Source organism: Balaenoptera musculus, chromosome 10, assembly GCF_009873245.2.
Source record: "Balaenoptera musculus isolate JJ_BM4_2016_0621 chromosome 10, mBalMus1.pri.v3, whole genome shotgun sequence".
NCBI lineage: Eukaryota > Metazoa > Chordata > Mammalia > Artiodactyla > Balaenopteridae > Balaenoptera > Balaenoptera musculus.
The window spans coordinates 99,073,569-99,094,333 of NC_045794.1; the positions used below are offsets into that span (position 1 = coordinate 99,073,569).

Genomic DNA, 20,765 nt, shown 5'->3' on the forward strand with positions numbered 1-20,765 from the left:
TTGAGGGAAAAACATGTAATTCTTAAATCTACAACCTTTTCCTTTCAAAGACAAGGAAGAGGTGAGAATCCCTGGATACTAAAAGATAATGAAGAATGTTTAGTTCTCTAATGAGCTTGCAGGGCGCCTGCACTTCCTGGTGGGGAAAGGGGTCCCAGCTGTAATGGTTTAGGTCCCAGAGTCCCCGTATCACCAAAGGGCAGCTGACACCCTACAGACAAACACAGTAACTACAAATTAACTCATGGCGCCCATCAGTATCATAAACATGAAGACGTGATTAGTCCCTTTTGATATTTTATAACCTACTAGGTAAAGCGGAGGCTAAGAACCATGGTAGCTTGGTAAATCTCTTATATCTATTAATGAGATTGCAAAGGCTTGGTGACCATAGTTCATTTAGTACCTCTGTCTTACAGAGTAAATCCTGGACACATTAAATGTCTCGAACATTGCCTCATTTTTTGTCAAACTGTTCACAGCAGAAGCTAGGGGAGGATGGCTCTAGTTATTTCCCTTTAAATGAGAATTTCTTATCAAGCTATGGAAGCTTCCTGGCATGAGGACAGTGACGGCTTTAGTCTTGGGGTGACCTGGGCCAGAGGATGGATTCAAAGCGCCAACGTGGACCTTCCCAGAGGCAGTGAGGGATCTGCTCACAGCTGTAGGATGGCTGAGCTGCCTTCCGGTTGAGGCGGTAACAGAGAAGATACCAGCGCCCACACCTGTCGTGAAGACCTTACGAGTCCTAACCTCAGGAGAAGCAGCGTGGCGGGTCCTGGGGACCACATCCATCCTTCCAGGGGCTGTGCTGGCCGTCACTGATACCCACCTTCCCTGATGCTTGCTCACCGTGCACACACGAGGCCTGTGCCCGGTGCTGGGGATGGCTCAGCTCACGATGCCCACGGCCTCCCCCAGGGAGGGGATTACTTAACTGGGATACACTGGAGATCTAGAACATAGAGTGGTTGGTTTGGGGTGACAGGAGGAGGGTCTCAGGAAAATCTTCTTAGAGGACAGAGTGACACTTCCACTGCAACGTTGTGTTCCCTGAGAGCGAGAGGGGCTGGAAGTGGGGCTGCTGTGGAGGACAGCCAGGAGGGGACACGCAGAGTGGGCACCAGCCAGGAGAGGAGACTGGGAAAGTCAGCAGGAGCCAAGGCACGCGGTCCTGTCCTCTGGCTTTGTGCTCTGGTTACGGGATGCTACAGCAGGATTGTCATCGAGAGGATAACACAACCCAATTTTCATTCATAAACTTCACTCTGGTATCACATGGGAGAGAAACAGAAAGGGGAGGAGAGTGACGGTATAAGAGAAGCTGGGTAATTAGAGCCAGCTCAGACAGGTCTTAAGTGAGGTCCACACTAATGTGATGGTCGGCGAGTGAAAAGCCGGGATGAATAAAAGAGATGTTAAAATAGAGGCAGTAGAGTCTACAGAACCTTCTGATTTGACGTGTCGGGTGAGGCAGCAGAAGAGGATGAATAAAGTTCATGTACCTGGCGTGGGTGGCTGGGTGAGCAGTGAGAAAGCAAACATGGACGACGTGGCCAGTGGGATCTCCCAAGATGGCCACAGCAAGATCCCCACCACACATGCTTCTCTTACGATATCGTGTTAACTCTCTGCCCATCAAAAAGTGGGGCGTATGTTCCTTCCCCTTAAATCCGGATGAGTCTGTGACTAGAGCAGAATTGACACTACGTGATTTCCAAGACACAGTCACAGAAAGTACTACAGCTTCTGTCTGGTCCTGAGATGCTCACCCAGTCCCCATGCTGTGAGGAGGTCAAGGAGTCACACAGAGAAGCCACGTGTAGGTGGCTGGCCAACGGCCCCAACTGAGCTTCCAGCTAAGAGCCAGCACCAACTGCTGGCCATTCGAGGGAGCCAGTCTCCAATTGGTTCCAGCCCCAGATGTCAAGTCGCCCCCAGCCTTGGCACCTCTCCCTCTGACGTGCACAGAGCAGAGACAAGCCATGCCTGGGACCCGCTTATATTGCAGATCTGTCAACAAAATACACGATTGTTGCGATTTCAAGCCTCTATGTTTGGTGGTGTTTGTCCATAGCAATGGACACCTGGAACAGAAGAGAAAAGTTGGCGGGAAAGCGAATGAGCTCCGTTTGGGGTATCTAAGTGGGGATGTCCATTTGAAAACTGAACACATAAATCTAGAGGTCACAGAGGGTGGGGCTGGGATGCGGGCGTGAGAACTGGCTGTGTGGGAGCCTTAGGGAAGCAGGCAGGGAGAGAAGAGAGCCTTTCCAAACACTGACTTTTAAGGGTGTGGAATTTCATTTATTCAAAAAATATTTCTGAGCATCTGTCATACTTCAGCCACTGCTCTAGGCACTGAAGGTACTGCCGTGAATGAGACAGGAAGCTCTGCTCTTGGAAAGCTTTGACTCTGGAGGGGGAAGCAAAACAAGAAACAGACAAATGAGTGATGAGGTAACGGTAGATAGTGCCAAGTGCCGCAAAGGAAGCAGCACAAACCAACGAGGTGGGGGGCAGCCGGGGAGCTTAGGACGGGGGTCACGACGGAGCTGCTGCTTTGTTACGGGTGGCGTTTCGGGATGTGGAACCAGATGTTCAGCCAGGAGGAGATAGACAGGCAGAAGAGGGCTGGGCACAGAGCCTGGGCGAGAAGGGACTTAAATCTCCCACAAGAACTCCAAGGATGCTTGGTGTGCAGGAGTGGCTGCCTGCATCCCTCTGCGGTTCTGACTGTCGCTTCGAACCCCAGAAGCAGCTGATTCACATGGCGGAGCTGCAGGGCTCCACATCAGCTGGTGAAGAGGATTTCTCCCTCTGCCCACCCAGCCTGGAATTCCTCCTCCTGCAGCCAGCGTCACAGAGGGACCCCTTTATGTCTTTATGTCTCCATCTTGAAATCTTTTTTCAGACTTTTCATGCGCATTTTCAGTTGCTTTCCAAGCAGCCCCATCTTGGCAATCAATAATTCTAATTTTGAAGTATCAGAAATATTTCTTTGAAACTATTTGAGTTCACTTGAGGGCAGACTTTTTATTTCACAAGCCTAATGCAACTTCTGGAATTTAAAATGAAAGCGGTAGCCAAACTTGCACAACCTGCTGGTGGGAGTACTAATTGATATGATCTCTCTGGAGGGGAATTTGACAAAATTTTCTACATCCGTTTAGGATACAGAAAGTCACAGCAGATTGTCATTCTGACCCTGGCAATGAGAACAAGTAGGATAAGCTAAAAACAGAGAGGAGTTTGAAACCCACCAAAGAACTGAGGGTACAAATAAACTAAACTCCAGAAAGGACCAGCCACTCCTCAGAGAGAAAACACCCATGACTCCTTTCATCCTTGCAGAGCCTTGGGAAGAGAAGCAGATTCACTCTACACAGGGGTATGGAGAAAACAAGCAATTACTTAGTAGCCACGTGGACCGATCCCGTGGATTTGCATCCCAAGAGCCTCAGTCACAGAGCGAGTCTGCACCCGTCCTCGTGGGTCTTCACACGTTGCACAGGAAGCACCCCAAAGCTGGGAGCGAGGCGGGAGAGCTGTGTGATATGCCCCGAGGGATGCAGGGTCTTCCCTAAGTGTCAGGCAGCTGCTCACCGTGCCTGAGTACCGACCAGCGGCAAACCCCTCTGAAGCGTACGGGGCCCTCACCGAGTGCACCTCAGCAGCTCACTGCAATTGCAGGCAGGGCGGCAGGGCGGAGGGCGACCTCCTAAGGTGCGTAAAGCTAGCAGCTGAGCTGGAGGACAAAGAGAGCTCCCCAGAAACCCTCCAAAAGTGGCAGGAGGGCTGGAAAGCAGAGAGCCCGCCACAGGATGCCAAGCTGGCAGCCGGACAGTGAAGCAGAGATGGCTGGAGTCTCAGCAGCGCTCAGATCGCAAGGCCTGTTGAGGGGAAGCATTTGAAACAAGGGGCCACGTGAATCTTACCAAAACTGCAAACAAATCCAGACACAGCTCAACTGAGAAATTAAACTGAGCCAGCCCACCTCACCAGAAGCCTGAACAGAAGGGGCACTCCTTCTTCTGGTGGTAAATATGATTTACTTCTGTCTCTACTCTTTTTTACACAAATGTCTGGTGTTAAATCCTTTTAAAATTGCAAGACAAGTAAACAAAGAAAAGGTGACCTGATCAAGAGCAAAAAAGAATCACCCGAAGACCCACAGAGAGAACAGATGTAGAAACGATCAGGTATTTAAACCAAGAATGACAAATATGTTAAAGAGATTAAGGGAAAACTGACAAAATGCTGAACACTAGGGAATTTCAGCAGAGAAGTGGAAACTATTTTTTTAAAGCACATGAAAAAGCTAGAAATTAAAAATACAATATCAAAGCGAAGAGCTCATTTAATTTGTTTAACAGCAAAACTGTACACAGTAGAAGAAAGGACTAGTGAATAGAAAGTCAGGTCAACAGAAATTATTCAGATTGAAACATAAACATAAAGCAAAAAACATCTTAAAAGGAAACAGGGTGTCTAATATCTGTGGCTCACAGATTCACCCATGAATTGTGCTTTCTTTAATATGAGTTATATAAGTACATGTCTACAGGTGTGTGTGCATGCATGACACGCATGAGAGACAGGCCAGCCAAACACTTAATGGTGACCAACTCTGGAGAGAAAAGGGGTGCTAGGAGACATTATATATGTATGTATATAATTTTTATTTAAATATATTTGTTTTCTATATATATAATTTTTATTTAGAAAAGAAAAAAATAATTCAGTACTTTAAAAAAAACGTAAATAAAAGGCAAATGACAAATGAAAAAAGATACTGATGGCACATAAGGCAGATAAAGGATTACTATTTTTAATACAGAGAGCTCATACAGATAACTAAAAAGACCAACCCACAGTGGGTAAATGGGCAAAGGACATGAACAGGCAGCTGACAAAAGAAAGACATAAACCTGATGAACTTGACAATCAAAGTTAACCTCACCATTAGAGAAATGCAGATTAAAATCACAACAGAATATTGTTTACGCATATCAAATGGACAAAATGTAAGAGATAATATTCTGTGTTAGGATATTGAGAAACAAGTACTTTTATTTTTTTTTAACATCTTTACTGGAGTATAATTGCTTTACAATCGTGTGTCAGTTTCTGCTTTATAACAAAGTGAATCAGTTATACATATACATATGTTCCCACCTCTCTTCTCTCTTGCATCTCCCTCCTTCCCGCCCTCCCTATCCCACACCTCTAGGTGGTCACAAAGCACAGAGCTGATCTCCCTGTGCTATGCGGTTGCTTCCCACTAGCTATCTACTTTACGTTTGGTAGTGTATATATGTCCATGCCACTCTCTCTCTTTGTCACATCTTACCCTTCCCCCTCCCCATATCCTCAAGTCCATTCTCTAGTAGGTCTGTGTCTTTATTCCCGTCTTGCCGCTAGGTTCTTCACGACCTTTTTTTTTTTCCTTAGATTCCATATATATGTGTTAGCATACTGTATTTGTTTTTCTCTTTCTGACTTACTTCACTCTGTATGACAGACTCTAACTCCATCCACCTCACTACAAATAACCATTTCGTTTCTTTTTATGGCTGAGTAATATTCCATTGTACATATGTGCCACATCTTCTTTATCCATTCATCCAATGATGGACACTTAGGTTGCTTCCATGTCCTGGCTATCGTAAAGAGAGCTGCAATGAACATTTTGGTACATGACTCTTTTTGAATTATGGTTTTCTCAGGGTATATGTCCAGTAGTGGGATTGCTGGGTCATATGGTAGTTCTATTTTTTAGTTTTTTAAGGAACCTCCATACTGTTCTCCATAGTGGCTGTATCAATTTACATTCCCACCAACAGTGCAAGAGTGTTCCATTTTCTCCACACCCTCTCCAGCATTTATTGAGAAACAAGTACTTTTAAATATTACTTGTGGGGATGTGCAGTACAAGCTTCCAAAAGGCAACTCGGTGGTGCTCACGAGCCTTAAGAGTGTGGATGCCCTTTAATCCAGTAATCCCACTTCACTCCATTCTTCTTTGTACTGTCAGAAAGCTAGTTAAACTAAGATACACCCAAAGTATACTCTAGGCGTGGAGCTATTGAGCTGGAAGAGATTTATTATGGATGACAACTGTTTGTGTTGGAAATTGCCAGTTATCCCTCAACATCCATTCTCCCCTCTTTCCTGAGATTTGGACAGACACATGGCCCACCTGAAATAGTCTCTCTGGTAGATGCCTGTGGCCTCTCACTGATGCAGATGAGCACAGGTGGCGAGTGTGACCTGTGACTAGAATGCCTTTCTTCCGGTCCATCCTTTCACTACGTCCCTCTGAGTCCTTCCGGTTCCTCAGGCTGTGCACTCACAGCACTTTGTACGTGCTTCTGGACCGGCACTGGTATTGTTCTGCTGGAATTCCTCCTCTCCCTCTCAAGACTGTGGTATCCTCCAGGGCAGACCCTCTACTGGACCCGTCTCTTTATCCTCCGTCCCTGTGACAGTTCTTGTCACATATTAGGGCTCAGAAAATGTTTGTGAAGGAAGGGAGGGAGGGAGGAATGAACAAATGAAAAGACACATTTTTGGGAAATTATAATGTCAAATTTTATTGCTTTAAAACTGAGTGATCGGGACTTCCCTGGTGGCGCAGTGGTTGAGAATCTGCCTGCCAATGCAGGGGACACAGGTTCGAGTCCTGGTCTGGGAAGATCCCACATGCCGCGGAGCAACTGGGCCCGTGAGCCACAACTACTGAGCCTGCGCGTCTGGAGCCTGTGCTCCACAACAAGAGAGGCCACGATAGTGAGAGGTCCGCGCACCGCAATGAAGAGTGGCCCCCACTTGCCGCAACTAGAGAAAGCCCTCGCACAGAAACGAAGACCCAACACAGCCATGAATAAATAAATAAATAAATAAAAATTTTTTAAAAAAAAAAGGAAATGAGGAAGCTTCTGCTTCCTGCCATGAAAAAAAAACCAAAACTGAGTGATCCAAATCAATTAAAATTTTACGTCCACACAAAAATCTGCATGCAAATGTCTATAGCAGCTTTACTCATAATTACCAAGGCATGAGAGCAACCAAGATGTCCTTCAGTAGTGAATAAACTGTTGTACATCCATACAAGAGAATATTATTCAGAGAAAAAAAGAACTGAACTATCACATCATGAAAAGACATGAAGGAGCCTTAAGTGCATACTGCTAAGTGAAAGAAGCCAATCTGAAAACGCTACGGACTGTATGATTCCAACTAAATGACATTCTGAAAAAGGCAAAACTACAGAGACAGTAAGAAGACCAATGGTTGCCTGAGATTGCGGGGGGGAGGGATGAATAGGCAGAGCACAGAGGATTCTCAGGGCAGTGAAACTACTCTGTATGAAGCAGTAACAGCAGACACATGTCATTATACATTTATCAAAACCCAAAGAACGTACAACACAAAGACTGTGAACTCTAATAATGTGTCAATAATGGCTCATCAATTCTAATGAATGTACCACACTAATGCCAATGCTGGTAATAAGGGAAACTGGGGATGGGGAGTAAAGAGGTGTATGGGAATTCTCTGTACTTTAGCTCAGTTTTTCTGTAAACCTAAAACTACTCAGGGAGTTCCCTGGCGGTCCAGTGGTTAGAACTCGGCACTCTCACTGCCGTGGCCCAGGTTCTATCCCTGGTCAGGGAACTAAGATCCCACAAGCCACACAGTGTGGCCAAAAAAAAAAAAAAAAAAAAAAACTACTCAAAAAATATAGTCTATTAATTAAGAAAAAACTGAGGAGTGAGGCAGTATACTAGATAACATAGTAGTTAATTCCATGGATCCTGGAATCACACTGTCTGGGTACAAATCCCAACCCTGCTACCTAAAAGCTATGCAACTTTTGGGCAAGTGGCTTGATAAACCTGTATCTCAGATTCCCCATAAAGAAAACTGGGACAATAACAGAATTTATTTCACAGCTTTACTGTGAGGATTAAATGTCATGAGAGGCCTTTGTACAGAGTCTAGTACATACTAAACATACATAATGATATCTACTGTTAGTATCATTTGCTCAGGAATACTCACATGAAGAAGGTCTGAACATATGTTGGAAACCATTCCTTGAATACACTCTACATGGTGAAGAGTGGGGTCTTAAATGCGTGAATTTTTGTGTGTGAGGATACAAAGTATGCCAATCTGGTACAACCGCCATTTTGCACGTTAAATCCCTGTGATATAAAAAAAAAAAAAAATAGGTTACATTATCTTCAAGCACATCCTAAAAATGTGGCCAACCTCCTATCTATTCCTTTTTCTGAGAGGGCAGCTGGAGACTGTAAAAATGCCGCTAGTCATGACCTTCTTGCCAATGTTTCAAAGACTATTCTTAAAGGGAACACAGAATTGTGATTTTAGACTCACTTTTATAGCAGATCCAATAATCTTCAAAAATGGGACAACAAAGAGGCATTTGGATAGGAAAACCCACCTGCACCTCAACTACCAGTGACTCATTTCTTGTGGGGGTGGGCAGCAGGGGTGGAAAGTTTGGGTACTCTGAGCTCTCTTGAAGTGCCTCACTGAACATCCAACACACAAGTCAGAGGCACAGCTGGGGAAAACAGCACCAAAAATGGTGGAGTAAGGACCTCTGAAAATCATCTCCAAAAAAGTAATGAGAACACTGGCAAAAACTGTCAGAATCAGCTGTTTCAGAACTCTGGAAATTAACCAAAGGTTTGCAGCAATCTGGGGAGTGCTTACTCGTGAGAGATGCCGGAATCTCAGAATGAACACCAAGTTTTATGGCATTTTAACTTCCCCTATTCCCATCTCCCCTCACCCCCAAATCTGCAATAGCCTTGAAACCAACATGCTACAATCACAGTGAAAACCCAGCAGACTGCCAGACACTGGAAGGGAAAGAACAGGGTTGAAACTCCTTCAAAGCCCCATTATCAGAAAATTTTCATTATATGACTTACCTGATTGCCCCCTGAAAGACCCCTCTCACAAGGCTGTCTTTATTTGAACTGATTCAGAGCTTGCCCAGTGAGAACAAGCTATTGCCAAAAGGCATTTGCTGAAAAAAATTCAGGGGCAATTGTTTAAAATTTTAACTGCCTGAGCGGGTGGATAACAGACAGAGCAAATAATAGCCTAACCAAAAAGCTTAAACCGAAAAGCTAGGGAGTGAGATGTCTGTAGGGGCTTTGAGAAGTTCCCACATATTCCTGGGAATCTAGAAGGCTGTGAGCATGTCCAGGGCTATGTGCTTGCCTAGGAAAGACCTGAGAAGGCCCTAAGCTCCCAGCTCTGGCTGACCTTGAGGTTCTGCACAAGCAGGAGGTGGAGGTTGAGGCTGTAAACTGCCTGGTTGAGTGTTGACAGAATGCTCCAACACACACCAAGAGCCCCTCGGCAAAGACTGGAAGACCGTTGTGTCCAGGCGTTTAAGGAAACCTCTGTCCCATCACACACTGACCAATAAGCTAACCAGTCAGGGACTTCAGTGGCCACACGTGACAAACAATACAGACCTTACAAAGTTAGTTTAGAAAAGTCACTAAACAAACAAAACACGGAAAGGAGGGAGAATATGATTTTGAGAACTGCCACATTCTTAAAATGTCTAGTTTCCAACAAAAATTTTATGAGACATGCAACAAAAAAAAAGTACGGCCCACACATACCTATCTTCAGAAACCATACAAGCAAGAAAAGAGTGGAATGAAACATTTAAACTGTCAAAAGGAAAAAAAAACCCCACCAACCTAGAATTCTGTATCCAGCAAAATAGCCTTCAGATTTAAAGACAAATAAAGACTTGATCATACAAACAAAAATTGAGGAAATGTCACCAGCAGACCTGCCTGTAAGCAGACCTGCTTGTAAGAATTACTAAAATAACTTCTTCAGAGAGAAGAACAAATCATATGGCTCAGAAACTCAGACCTACATAAAGAAAGAAAGAGCATTAGAGAAAGAATAAATGAAGGCAAAATAAACATATATGCACCTAATAACAGAGCCCCAATATACATGAAGTAAAAACTGGTGAACTGAAAGGAGAAACAGACACTTCAACAATAACAGCTGGAGACTTCAGTGCTCACTTTCAGTACGGACACAACAATTAGCCAGAAGATTAACAAGGAAACAGAACACTTGAACAACACTTTCAACCAATTAGACCTAACAGACATCTATAGAACACTCCACCCAACAACAGAATACACTTTCTTCTCAAGTGGACATGGAACATTCTCCAGGATAGACCATTTGTTAGGCCATAACACAAGTCTCAATAAACTTAAAAGGATTGAAAACATCAAAGTATGTTCCCCAACCACACAGGAATGAAATTAGAAATAAGTATCAAAAAAATGAGGTAATTCACAAATATGTGGAAATTAAACAACACACTCTTAAATAACCAATGAGAAATTAGCAAATACTTTTAGATGAATGAAAATGAAGGCACAACATACCAGAACTTATGGGATGCAGCTAAAGCAGTGCTTAGGGTAAAACTTATAGCTGTAAATGTCTATATTAAAAAGGAAAATTTCAAATTAATAATTTAACCTTCTTCCTCAAGAAACTAGAAAAATAAGAGTAAACTAACCCCAAAGTGAGGAGAATGAAGGAAGTAATAAAGGTTAGAGCAGAAATAAATAAAATCAAATTTAGAAAAACAATAGAGAAAGCCAACAAAATTAAAAGTTAGCTCTTTAAAAGATCAGCAAACTGTCAAATTTTTAGCTAGACAGACCAGGAAAAAGTGAGAAACACTCAAATTACTAAAATCAAGAATGAAAGAGAAGACATTACTATTGACCTCACCAAAAAAAGGATTCTAAGGGAATACTATGAACAATTAATTGTATGCCAACAAATTAGATAACCTACATGAAATGGAAAATTCTTTAAAAAATGCAAACTACTGAACCTGACTAAAAAGGAAACAGAAAATCTGAATAGACCTAAAACAAAAGACTGAATTAGCAGTCAAAAAACTTCTTGCAAAAAAACCCAGGACCAGATGGGTTCGCTGGTGAATTCTACTGAGTATTTAAAGAAGAATAATTAAAACCAATTCTTCAAAAACTCTTCCAAAAAACAGAAAAGGAGAGAACACTTTCCAACACATTCTATGAGGCCAGTATGACATCGATACCAAAACCAGACAAAGACACCAAAAGAGAAAGCTAAAGGCTAATACTCCTTACGAATACAGGAAATATCCTCAACAAAGCACAAACATACTGAATCCAGCAACATTAAAAAGAATTAGACATCATGACCAAGTGAGATTTATCCCAGGAATGCAAGAATGGCTGAACATAGGTGGTCACAAAGCACCGAGCTGATCTCCCTGTGCTATGCAGCTGCTTCCCACTAGCTATCTAGTCTACCAAATGTAAAGTAGATAGCTAGTGGGAAGCAGACGCATAGCACAGGGAGATCAGCTCAGTGCTTTGTGACCACCTAGAGGGGTGGGATAGGGAGGGTGGAAGGGAGATGCAAGAGGGAGGGGATATGGGGATATATGTGTACATATAGCTGATTCACTTTGTTATACAGCAGAAACTAACACAACATTGTAAAGCAATTATACTCCAATAAAGATGTTAAAAAAATAAAAAATTAAATTAAAATATATGCCCCTAAAAAAAAAAATGAATGTAATACACACCACATTAATAGAATCAAGAAAAAACACACAACCAACTCAACTGATGCAGAAAAAGTATTTCACAAAATCCTACACCCTTTCACGATAAAAACACTCAACAAACTAGAAATAGAAGGGAACTTCCTTGACCTGACAAAGGGCATCAGTGAAAACCAATAGCTAACTTCATACGTAATGATAAAAGAATAAAGGATAAAAGTTTTCCCCTAAGATCAGGAACAAGACAAGAATGTCTATTCAACATTGTACTGCAGGTTCTAGCCAGGGCAACTAGGCAAGAAAATAAATAAAAGGTATCCAGATTGGAGACTAATAAGTAAAACTATCTCTATTTGCTGATAATATGACTTTGTACGTATAAAATCCTTGGGAACACACACACAAACACACACCAAAAACACACAAACACACACAACTATTAGAAATAATAAACAAGTTCAGTAAGGTGCAGGATACAAGATCAATATACAAAAATCATTTAAAAAATTTAAAATATATATATACAAAAATCAATTGTAGTTCTACACAACTGCAATGAACACACTCAAGATAAAATTAAGAAAACAATTCCATGTACAATAGTATCAAAAAGAATAAAATACTTAATAAACTTAACAAAAAGTACACAATTCGTACACTGAAACTACAAAGTATCACTGAAAAGAAATTAAAGAAGATCTGAATAAATGGAAAGACATCCCATGTTTATGGATAAGATTATAATACACCTCAAATTGATCGACAGATTCAATTTAATGCTCATCAAAATCTCAGCTGCCTTTTTTGCTGAAATTGACAAGTTTAGCCTAAAATTCATATAGAAATTTAAGAGATTCAGTATAGCCAAAACAATCTTTAAAAAATAAAAACAAAGTTACAGGGCTTACACTTCCTGATTTCAAAATTTACTACAAAGCAACAGTAGTCAAGACAGTGTGGTGCTGGCATAAGGACAGACATGAAGATCAATGGGATAGAATGGAGAACCTGGAAACAAACCCTTAAATGTAGCATTAACCGATTTTTAACAAGGGCTGCAAGATCATTCAATGCAGAAAGAATAGTCTTTTCAACAAATGGTGCTGGGACAACTGGATATCCACATACAAAAGAATGAAACTGGACCCCCACTTCATACCACATAAAAAAATTAACTCAAAATCAACCAAAGACCTAAATTTAAGAACTGAAGCTAGAGAGATTGGTTCAAGATGGCAGAGTAGAAGGACGTGTGCTTACTCCCTCTTGCGAGAGCACCAGAATCACAACTAACTGCTGAACAATCATCGACAGGAAGACACTGGAACTCACCAAAAAAGATACCCCACATCCAAAGACAGAGGAGAAGCCACAATGAGACGGTAGGAGGGGCGCAATCACAGTAAAATCAAATCCCGTAACTGCTGTGTGGGTGATTCACAAACTGGAGAACACTTATACCACAGAAGTCCACCCACTGGAATGAAGGTTCTGAGCCCCACATCAGGCTTCCCAACCTGGGGTCTGGCAATGGGAGGAGGAATTCCTAGAGAATCAGACTTTGAAGGCTAGCAGGATTTGATTGCAGGACTTCGACAGGACTGGGGGAAACAGAGACTCCACTCTTGGAGGGCACACACAAAGTAGTGTGCACATTGGGACCAAGGGGAAGGAGCAGTGACCCCATAGGAGACTGAACCAGACCTACCTGCTAGTGTTGGAGGGTCTCCTGCAGAGGCGGGGGGTGGCTGTGGCTCACCGTGAGGACAAGGACACTGGAAGCAGAAGCTCTGGGAAGTACTCCTTGGCGTGAGCCCTCCCAGAGTCTGCCATTAGCCCCATCAAAGAGCCCAGGTAGGCTCCAGTGTTGGGTCGCCTCAGGCCAAACAACCAACAGGGAGGGAACCCAGCCCCACCCATCAGCAGACAAGCAGATTAAAGTTTTACTGAGCTCTGCCCACCAGAGCAACACCCAGCTCTACCCACCACCAGTCCCTCCCATCAGGAAGCTTGCACAAGCCTCTTAGATAGCCTCATCCGCCAGAGGGCAGACAGCAGAAGCAAGAAGAACTACAATCCTGCAGCCTGTGGAACAAAAACCACACTCACAGAAAGACAGACAAGATGAAAAGGCAGAGGGCTATGTACCAGATGACGGAACAAGATAAAGCCCCAGAAAAACAACTAAATGAAATGGAGATAGGCAGCCTTCCAGAAAAAGAATTCAGAATAATGATAGTGAAGATGATCCAGGACCTCGGAAAAAGAATGGAGGCAAAGATTGAGAAGATGCAAGAAATGTTTAACAAAGACCTAGAAGAATTAAAGAACAAACACCTAGAAGAATTAAAAAACAAACAAACAGATATGAACACTGCAATAACTGAAATGAAAAATACAATAGAAGGGATCAATAGCAGAATAACTGAGGCAGAAGAAGAGATAAGTGACCTGGAAGACAGAATGGTGGAATTCATTGCCACGGAACAGAATAAAGAAAAAAGAATGAAAAGAAATGAAGACAGCCTAAGAGACCTCTGGGACAACATTAAATGCAACAACATTTGCATTATAGGGGTCCCAGAAGGAGAAGAGAGAGAGAAAGGACCAGAGAAAATATTTGAAGAGATTATAGTCGAAAACTTCCCTAACATGGGAAAGAAAACAGCCACCCAAGTCCAGGAAGCACAGAGAGTCCCAGGCAGGATAAACCCAAGGAGAAACGCACCGAGACACATAGTAATCAAATTGACAAAAATTAAAGACAAAGAAAAATTCTTGAAAGCAGAAAGGGAAAAACGACAAACAACATACAAGGGAACTCCCATAAGGTTAACAGCTGATTTCTCAGCAGAAACTCTACAAGCCAGAAGGGAGTGGCATGATATATTTAAAGTGATGAAAGGGAAGAACCTACAACCAAGATTACTCTACCCGGCAAGGATCTCATTCAGATTCGACAGAGAAATCAAAAGCTTTACAGACAAGCAAAATCTAAGAGGATTCAGCACCACCAAACCAGCTCTACAACAAATGCTAAAGGAACTTCTCTAAGTGGGAAACACAAGAGAAGAAAAGGACCTACAAAAACAAACCCATAACAATTTAAAAAATGGTAATAGATACATACATATCGATAAGTATCTTAAACATGAATAGATTAAATGCTCCAACCAAAAGACACAGGCTTGCTGAATGGATACAAAAACAAGACCCATATATATGCTGTCTACAAGAGACCCACTTCAGACCTAGGGACACATACAGACTGAAAGTGAGGGGATGGAAAAAAGATATTCCATGCAAATGGAAATCAAAAGAAAGCTGGAGTAGCAATACTCAGATAAAATAGACTTTAAAATAAAGAATGTTACAAGAGAAAAGGAAGGATACTACATAATGATCAAGGGATCAATCCAAGAAGAAGACATAACAATTATAAATATATATGCACCCAACATAGGAGCACCTCAACGCATAAGGCAACTGCTAACGGCTATAAAAGAGGAAATCGACAGTAACCTGATAATAGTGGGGGACTTGAACACCTCACTTACACCAATGGACAGATCATCCAAACAGAAAGTTAATAAGGAAACACAAGCTTTAAATGACACAACAGACCAGAGAGATTTAATTGATATTTATAGGACATTCCATCCAAAAACAGCAGATTACACTTTCTTCTCAAGTGCACACAGAACATTCTCCAGGATAGATCACATCTTGGGTCACAAATCAAGCCTCAGTAAATTTAAGAAAATTGAAATCATATCAAGCATCTTTTCTGACCACAACACTATGAGATTAGAAATCAATTACAGGGAAAAAAAAGTAAAAAACACAAACACATGGAGGCTAAACAATACGTTACTAAATAACCAAGAGATCACTGAAAAAATCAAAGAGGAAATCAAAAAATACCTAGAGACAAATGACAACAAAAACACAATGATCCAAAAGCTATGGGATGCAGCAAAAGCAGTTCTAAGAGGGAAGTTTATAGCTATACAAGCCTACCTCAAGAAACAAGAAAAATCTCAAATAAACAATCTAACCTTACACCAAAGAGAACTAGAGAAAGAAGAACAAACAAAACCCAAAGTTAGCAGAAGGAAAGAAATCATAAAGATCAGAGCAGAAATAAATGAAATAGAAACAAAGAAAACAATAGCAAAGATCAATAAAACTAAAAGCTGGTTCTTTGAGAAGGTCAACAAAATTGATAAACCATTAGCCAGACTCATCAAGAAAAACAAGGAGAGGACTCAAATCAATAAAATTAGAAATGAAAAAGGAGAAGTTATGACACCGCAGAAATACAAAGCATCCTAAGAGACTACTACAAGCAACTCTATGCCAATAAAATGGACAACCTGGAAGAAATGGACAAATTCTTAGAAAGGTATAAACTTCCAAGACTGAACCAGGAAGAAATAGAAAATATGAACAGACCAACCACAAGTAATGAAATTGAAACTGCGATTAAAAATCTTCCAACAAACAAAAGTCCAGGACCAGATGGCTTCACAGGTGAATTCTATCAAACGTTTAGAGAAGAGCTAACACCCATCCTTCTCAAACTCTTCCAAAAAACTGCAGAGGAAGTAACACTCCCAAACTCATTCTATGAGGCCACCATCACCCTGATACCAAAACCAAAGATACTACAAAAAAGAAAATTACAGACCAATATCACTGATGAATATAGATGCAAAAATCCTCAACAAAATACTAGCAAACAGAATCCAACAACACATTAAAAGGGTCATACACCATGATCAAGTGGGATTTATCCCAGGGATGCAAGGATTCTTCAATATACGCAAATCAATCAATGTGATACACCATATTCACAAATTGAAGAAGAAAAACCATATGATCATCTCAATAGATGCAGAAAAAGCTTTTGACAAAATTCAACACCCACTTATGATAAAAACTCTCCAGAAACTGGGCATAGAGGGAACCTACCTCAACATAATAAAGGCCATATATGACAAACCCACAGCAAACATCATTCTCAATGGTGAAAATCTGAAAGCATTTCCTCTAAGATCAGGAACAAGACAAGGATGTCCACTCTCACCACTATTATTCAACATAGTGGAAGTCCTAGCCACAGCAATCAGAGAAGAAAAAGAAATAAAAGGAATACAAATTGGAAAAGAAGAAGTAAAACTGTCACTGTTCACAGATGACATGATACTATACATAGAGAATCCTAAAGATGGCACCAGAAAACTACTAGAGCTAATCAATGAATTTGGTAAAGTTGCAGGATTCAAAATCAATGCACAGAAATCTCTTGCATTCCTATACACTAATGATGAAAAATCTGAAAGAGAAATTAAGGAAACACTCCCATTTACCATTGCAACAAAGAGAATAAAATACCTAGGAATAAACCTAACTAGGGAGACAAAAGACCTGTATGCAGAAAACTATAAGACACTGATGAAAGAAATTAAAGATGATACAAACAGATTGAGAGATATATACCATGTTCTTGGATTGGAAGAATCAATATTGTGAAAATGACTCTACTACCCAAAGCAATCTACAGATTCAATGCAATCCCTATCAAATTACCAGTGGCATCTTTTACAGAACTAGAACAAAAAATCTTAAAATTTGTATGGAGACACAAAAGACCCAGAATAGCCAAAGCGGTCTTGAGGGAAAAAAACGGAGCTGGAGGAATCAGACTCCCTGACTTCAGACTATACTACAAAGCTACAGTAATCAAGACAATATGGCACTGGCACAGAAACAGAAATATAGATCAATGGAACAGGATAGAAAGCCCAGAGATAAACCCACGCACCTATGGTCAACTAATCTATGACAAAGGAGGCAAGGATATACAATGGAGAAAAGACAGTCTCTTCAATAAGTGGTGCTGGGAAAACTGGACAGCTCCATGTAAAAGAATGAAATTAGAACACTCCCTAACACCATACACAAAAATAAACTCAAAATGGATTAGAGACCTAAATGTAAGACCAGACACTATAAAACTCTTAGAGGAAAACATAGGAAGAACACTCTTTGACATAAATCACAGCAAGATCTTTTTTGATCCACCTCCGAGAGTAATGGAAATAAAAACAAAAATAAACAAATGGGACCTAATGAAACTTAAAAGTTTTTACACAGCAAAGGAAACTACAAACAAGATGAAAAGACAACCCTCAGAATGGGAGAAAATATTTGCAAATGAATCAACGGACAAAGGATTAATCTCCAAAATACAAAAACAAACAACCCAATCCAAAAATGGGCAGAAGACCTAAATAGACATTTCTCCAAAGAAGACATACAGATAGCTACGAAGCACATGAAAAGCTGCTCAACATCACTAATTATCAGAGAAATGCAAATCAAAACAACAATGAGGTATCACCTCACACCAGTCAGAATGGGCATCACCAGAAAATCTACAAACAACAAATGCTGGAGAGGGTGTGGAGAATAGAGAACCCTCTTGCACTGTTGTTGGGAATGTAAATTGATACAGCCACTATGGAGAACAGTATGGAGGTTCCTTAAAAAACTAAAAATAGAATGACCATATGACCCAGCAATCCCACTACTGGGCATATACCCAGAGAAAACCATAATTCAAAAAGACACCCCAATATTCACTGCAGCACTATTTACAATAGCCAGGTCATGGAAGCAACCTAAATGCCCATTGACAGACGAATGGATAAAGAAAATGTGGTACATATATACAATGGAATATCAGTCATAAAAAGGAATGAAATACTGAATCATGCTACAACAAAAATGAATCTTGAAAATATTAGGCTAAGGCAGACCCAAAAGACCATTTACTATATGATTCAATTGATATAAGACGTGCAGAGTAAGTAAATCTATAGAAACAGAAAGTAGGTTAGTGATTACCAAGGGCTAAAGGAAGGAGGAAATGGGACTGCTAATGGGTATGCAGTTTCTTTGGGGGTGACAAAAGTTAGGTAGTGGTGATGGTCACACAACTTTGTGAATATACTAAAAGCCACGAAATTGTATACTTTAAAAGGATTCATTTTATGGTATGTGAATTACATCAGAATTAGAAAGAAAAAGGAGGGGGAGGAGAAGAGGGAGGGGGAGGAGGGCAGAAGAAGTAGCAGCACTTGGTGGACAAAGAGAGAAGCTGCCCCCCTGGACACCTTTGGCATAGGGGATGCCTTCTCAATAATTTTTAAGGTAATATGTTTACCTGATGGTTATTGAGAATGTGATTAAAAGACCTTAGAGGAAGAAAGGCCAAGGCCGGACACAAAACCAGATGCATCCCAGAGACAGTCCCGGGGGATGTCCTGTTTATCTTGGGCGCTGTGGGTCTCACCCAGGCTCACGCCCCCACTGTTAGAGTGAACCTGGCTGCGCTCCCATGCCCGCCAGCAGAAGGCCCTGGTGCTCAGTGGTCACCACGTTATTACATGCAATTACGAATTTATAACTCATAGATTCTGCCAGTCTGTGGCTCATTGGCATTTCAAAACTCAGGCCAAATTTTCTGCTCATTCCTTTCTGGCTACTCTCAGCATAAGAGCAAGAAACAAAACTCTCCCTTGCCTCAAGTGAATCAGGAAGCCTAAGTTCTTGCTCTACAGGGAAGTTTTATAGCCATCAATTGTCTGAGGCTCCTAACTTGGCTATCCTTCTCAGCAAAAAAAAAAAAAAAAAATTCCCTACTGGGCTTCACATTTAAACGCAAGTGCGTAATGAATAATATTCAAAAACAGATGAATGTGCATGGCACTATACGAGTATAGAGAATCAGGCTAGGCAACACCTCTAAAGCACTTGATCTGAAGAATCTCAAGTTTACAGGGTTGAAGAAATGAATCAGAACTTTTTCATGTATAGGAAATCCACATTGGCCAGTGCTCTGCTTCCCTCTCTTTGGGCAGCCCTGACTACCTGGCATGGTATCAGTCTGGACCTGTCTTATCTGCCACCATCCATTGGCAGGTCCCTATGGGCAGGGACCGTATCAGGGCTGATGCCATGTGAGGCTGAGAGCTTCATCCAGAGTCCCACATACATCCTTCTTCAACTAGGTACATTTAACTGAACTGAAACCTAGAATCACAACATAGGTAAATTTCCAGAAGAACGTGGCTTGGTACATGTTCATACAGTCAAAACGTGTTTATTAATCTCCTTCTAGAAGCTTGGGGGTCAATGAACAAAACTGGCACAATCATGGGCCTCATGGACCTTACATTCTAGTAATGGAAGACACACAGTAAATAAAGTAAGTAAATTATACACATGCAGAAGGGCTATGGAGATAAATGGAGCAGAGGAGGAAAACAGGTGACACTGAGCAGAGATCTGAAGGGAACCAGAAAGGGAACAATGCCATGAGGAGGACAAAGAGGCAGCAGGAGGCTGGCTGGAGGAAAACCACATGGGCCCCCGCGAGTCTCAGGCTGTAAGGGATGGGTGAAGCCGCTGGAGGGTTATGTACAGAGAAGAGGGTTACACAGAGGGTTATGACCTGGCCTTTGCATTTAAAGGATCCCTCTGGCTGTGTGTCAAGAATAGATCTACATTTGGGGAGGGAGGGAGACGCAAGAGGGAAGAGATATGTGGATATACGTATATATATAGCTGATTCACTTTGTTATAAAGCAGAAACTAACACACCATTGTAAAGCAATTATACTCCAATAAAGATACTAAAAAAAAAAAAAAAGATCTACAGAGGCAAGAGAGGAAACAGGAAGTCCAGTTGCAAGTCTACTGCAATCATCCATGCAAGAGAAGCTGTGGCTTGGACCAGGATGCTTTTGGAGAAAGTGTTGAAAAATGATCAGATTCCAGACACATTCTGAAGGAAGAGCCAATGTATTTCCTTACAGATGTGACCTGGCAGGCAAGAAAAAGCCTGGATCAAATGGCTATTAACTGAGATGGGAGAGACCGTAGGTAGGTCAGGTGTGGAGGGGAAGATCAAGAATTCCTTCTGGACATATTACAGTTGAGATGCTTATTCAGTAGCCCAGTGGAGAGACTGAATAGGCAGTTGGATGTATGAGGGATGAAGACAGAAGTTTGGGGATTGTCAGCATACAATGTA

At 41.6% G+C, this 20,765-nt stretch overlaps 1 protein-coding gene across 1 annotated transcript in view; it reads right to left on the minus strand.

The window, feature by feature from the left end:
• The window catches only part of EFCAB6 (EF-hand calcium binding domain 6), a 256,527-nt gene that overhangs the window by 216,207 nt on the left and 19,555 nt on the right, over positions 1-20,765 (minus strand). The window contains exon 3 of the mRNA XM_036864665.1: positions 8,068-8,213. Within this exon, the coding sequence (XP_036720560.1) occupies positions 8,068-8,197 (130 nt within the window). The 5' untranslated portion in view covers positions 8,198-8,213. The remainder of the gene's footprint in view (positions 1-8,067; positions 8,214-20,765) is intronic.